Source organism: Sphaeroforma arctica, assembly GCF_001186125.1.
Source record: "Sphaeroforma arctica JP610 unplaced genomic scaffold supercont1.1601, whole genome shotgun sequence".
Classification (NCBI taxonomy): Eukaryota; class Ichthyosporea; order Ichthyophonida; genus Sphaeroforma; species Sphaeroforma arctica.
Genome location: NW_014038957.1, coordinates 4,825 through 9,032, shown reverse-complemented (window position 1 = coordinate 9,032; position 4,208 = coordinate 4,825). Strand labels below are relative to the sequence as shown.

The 4,208-nt window shown below is 45.5% G+C and overlaps 3 protein-coding genes across 3 annotated transcripts in view; all 3 read left to right on the top strand.

Moving 5' to 3' along the window:
• Positions 1 to 478: 478 nt before the first annotated feature.
• On the top strand, positions 479 to 1,900 carry SARC_11267 (hypothetical protein; the record flags this gene model as incomplete). Its single annotated transcript, XM_014294654.1, has 1 exon — positions 479 to 1,900. The coding sequence occupies one exon, from the start codon at positions 479 to 481 to the stop codon at positions 1,898 to 1,900; it is 1,422 nt and encodes a 473-aa protein (XP_014150129.1).
• Positions 1,901 to 1,972: 72 nt separating this feature from the next.
• Positions 1,973 to 2,800, top strand: SARC_11266 (hypothetical protein; the record flags this gene model as incomplete). The annotated part of the gene is made up of 1 exon (XM_014294653.1): positions 1,973 to 2,800. One exon carries the CDS (start codon positions 1,973 to 1,975, stop codon positions 2,798 to 2,800), a length of 828 nt encoding a protein of 275 aa, XP_014150128.1.
• A 62-nt stretch (positions 2,801 to 2,862) lies between these two features.
• Positions 2,863 to 4,208, top strand: part of SARC_11265 (hypothetical protein) — a gene marked incomplete at both ends in the record, with an annotated part of 2,570 nt that continues 1,224 nt past the window's right edge. Inside the window, one exon of the mRNA XM_014294652.1 lies at positions 2,863 to 4,132. Within this exon, the coding sequence (XP_014150127.1) occupies positions 2,863 to 4,132 (1,270 nt within the window). The remainder of the gene's footprint in view (positions 4,133 to 4,208) is intronic.

The window sequence follows — 4,208 nt, the reverse complement described above, 5'->3', positions numbered from 1 at the left end:
TGAAGCTTACCTTATAGAGTTGTTCCGTCACTCTAACCTGTGTGCTATCCATGGCAATCGTACTACCATTTCGGCACATGATATGCGTCTCGCAAAACGCATCCGTGGCGAAAAGTAGACCTATCCGTGGCGAAAATATATATCAATAAACTTTACCTTGTAAAATTTTCTCCATATGTAATTATAGCTAGACGTATACTCTACACTCGACTTACACTTATACTCATAATGTCACGCCGTGATCCCTTGTCCGCTAACCATTTTTTTAAAGTCTCTGACTCTAGTGTCTATATTCCTGAAGAGTTTAGTCACGTGCAAAGTCGGTCTAGTATTAAAGTTTTGCCACAGCAGAGCACGACATTTTCCAGTGACGGAAATAGACTTGTACGTATCACACTCCCTTCTACAGGATTCCTGGACACTCAGAACTCATTCTTGAGTTACACGTTTTAAGAATGGAGGGGACAGTGATACAGTCATGGGGGGATTGTTCTGCTCGTCAGGTACCCCTTTTCACCGTATGCGTCTACTTATCGGAGGTCAAACTGTTGAAGATATCTACTCCTACAACCAGCTGTGCAACACCCTGTTCAGAACTACGGCTCCTAAGGATCTAGCTGATTCGTTTGCTGGTGAAGAGCTCGGCTTCTATGGCAGTGCTGCAGGATCCTACTATACACCTCGCTTCACTCCGGACGAATCAGGCAATGGTAAACGGATGGAACTTCTAAACTTTAGTGACAATTCGGTACTTGAATATACGGTAACAGAAGGTCAGCGTGATAATACACTTATTGCTGGTGACTTGATTAACGAGCTCAACGAGAATTTTGAAGATGCTAGTACTATTAAGATGGCTGCTATTTGGCCCGAGGGTGAGGACAAAGGCTACTTTAGCGATACTATAAAGGACCGTCGTATCTTTAACTGCTACAAGTCACGCCAGATCCTGGACGCCAAACATGGTCGCGAGTATTACCACACTCCAATGATGGGTCTGTTGAATAATCAACGATACCTACCGCTGAGTCATCTAGGTGAAGTGGTGTTAGAGATTACCTTGGACCAGGCGTCTACGGTACTAAAGGCATACAAACCTAAAAACCCAGCCTTGTTTTCAGACGCAGGTTTACCTGGTCCCGACCCAGGATATCATAATCAGGCAATCACGAACGGTGTATTCACACCGGTGGCAAGTTACACCTTGGAAGATTTTGCATACCATATTGATATTTTACAGATGGACGACTCTTACCTAATGGCGTTCGAGGCGAGTCTGGCGGAGCGTTCAATTCATATACCATATGTCACATCGACACACTACTCATTCCCTCTTACTCAGAGGAACGATCTTATGCTGCAGCACAGATCACGTAACGTTAAATCGCTTCTGCTCCTCCCGCAAGTGGTGGGTCTAGCCAACTCGATTGAACATAACAGTTTCATGAGTGCCGGATCCCTAGCACTTCAGGAGGTTCAAGTCCGTATTGGAGCGTACCAGAAACCGTTACAGCCAATCACCACAGCCACTGGAAATCTAGGTGGGCTCAATGAACCCGTTAGTTCGGTCAAACTCAGTCGTGCATGGTGTGAGACCATGAAGGCGCTCTCCTTGTTTGGCGACGTAAACTACGCTCCAGCTATCGATATTAACATGTACCGTTACGGATCCTTTGTGCTTGGTCTGGACTTTGAACGTGAGGGAGGTGCTAGTTCAGGTATTGACACCGCATCTGAAAGTACACCCATTGTACTGTCCGTCCAGTGCAATCACCCCTTGGTGGGTAACCAGAAAAAATACGGTGGTGTGACTCTGGGTAACATTCAGCTTAACTGCTACGTGATCCATTCCAACACGCTCATCATGAGTGGAGCCCACGAGGTGGCTGTCTTTACTTAGACTGTGAATTTTTTGTAGGGTGGTTAGTAACAGTGTACTGTGCTGCAACATAACAACAAACAACCCAATACCATGGTGGCTAGCAACAAGGTAGAGGTATCGCTGAAGCGTGTGCGGAACCATGGGAAAGTATCTATCGAAGCAATGCCCATGAGCTGTGACACCGATCTGAAGCAGATCCCTGATCCATTACCAAAGAGAAACATCTTCTTTATGCTTATTGGGAAACCGGGGAGCGGTAAGACCAACTTGATGTTAAACCTACTCACATTGCCCAGCAAGTTCTATCATCGGAAATTCGACAAGGTCTACATATTTAGTCCCTCGGTGCACACGATGAAGGCAAAGCTCAACATACCCAAAGACCAGATAAGAGAATCGCTAGAGACGTTCCCTGCTCTATACGAAGAGTTGCTGGAGAAGAAGAAGCGTAACGCCGGACACCATGCCTGTATCGTGATTGACGATCTAACCCACGAGTTTGCTAAGCAGGGTAATATCCCTGAACTTATTAAGGCAGCACAGAATCGCCGTCATGCCGGTATTGCGTTGATTATCATTACACAGAAACTAAACAAGGTCCCCTCAGAGGTTAGAGCTCATGTAAGCGATGTGTGCTGGTTCTTTAGCAACTCAATCCAGGAACAGGACGTGCTGCGAAAAGAATTCTGCGATCTCAAACGCGACGAGTGGCGTAGTCTAGTGCGACAAGTGTTTAACGATGCCCACGATTTCCTATACATTAAAAGCGATGCCAGGATGTTTAAGAATTTTGATTACCAGATCATGCTCGGTGGGAGTGATACAGAGTCGAGCAGTAGCGATGAAATGTCTACGGACACAGATAACGACAGTAGCGATGAAAACAGTGACGACAACAAAGATAAACAAGAACAATGATATGAATAAACTACACTTGAATACTGAAAATTTTGTAAAGCTTACTAGTATACGATACCACAATGACCCAGGTAACTAATACTCGTACACTGTACCTCCCCGGAGACCACTTAAATGACGAAATCGAGAATTTTGATGTGGGTGACGGATACATTGATTTTGATCACAACTTGAGGTTTATGGAAAATGTTAGAGTCCCTGTTACCGGTCAAACCACTTTAACTCTTACAGGTGTAAACCAGACTCCGCGTAATGGTATTGTGTATCAAGAGTTTGGTATTGAGGACGATATCTTTTATGTAGACTACACTATCCCTATATACAAACCCGAAGTAGCAGAAAATCTCCCTGAATCGTTAACCCTCGCCGAAAAATGGTACCCGTTCAGTGTAGATCCAGACAGGATATATGATCTCACACCCGGATTCTCGGAAAAGAATCAGGGTGAAACTAATGTGATAGCATCAAACTGGCCAACCGACCCTGCCACTAATAAACTATACTCACTGTATGAGGATCCGGACCTCGTCGAAGGCACTCAGTACTACGACTACAAGTTTAAGACTGAGGCGCGTCAGCGGTTCTTTGGTCAATTTTTCCTTAACTGTCACCATCAACAATGGATGCACCAGATGGCATTGAATGAAAAGCAGCCAGGAGTTCATAGGGGTGCACCGTTTATTAAGGTCCGTGTGGCGTTGAGAGGAGGGTTGTATGATCCGCTACGTAAGAAGAAGGATCATACACGTATTATTAACGAAGCTCCGTTTGCGTCGTTAGATGGACCATTCAAAGAAATGAGGTACGAGGAGCCGTGTCGTGCCGCTAATGCACCTTCCAGCTGGCCAGAACCATGGAACGAAACAGCTGATACCCTGGACGGTGTGCAAATGAACCAGACCGATGCAGGCGGTGGACAGTTTACTGAGCGACTCACGGACGCTATTGTTTATTCGTTAGCTAACCGAGTCCACGAGGGTGTGCTGTGGAACCCATCCGAAGCAGCCTCAAAAACAGTCAACACCTTTGGATCCACAATCAGTGTATGGTCAGGGAGAGATTGGTTAGATAATACAGTTCCGGATACTATGTGGGGTGATGTAACACGATCAGAGTTTGATTTCTTCTATATACGAGTGCTGCAGGAATTGCTGAAGAGTACACGGGTACATGGAGTTATAAACCCTGCATCTCCGTCCGATATACCACGTATCCAAGTCTCTATCAGACACACTGCATTCTTTGCTGACCTTATGACCGAACCGCACCAGTACAGACAAATGCACAACGCCATTGGTATTAACGATAGAGATCAGGATACGTCCGAACAAGGTTACACGAGCGGATCGTTTCTTAGCGATGCTCTATGCTACTACCAGGAACATCCGTTAGATTTCTACAGCGAGAC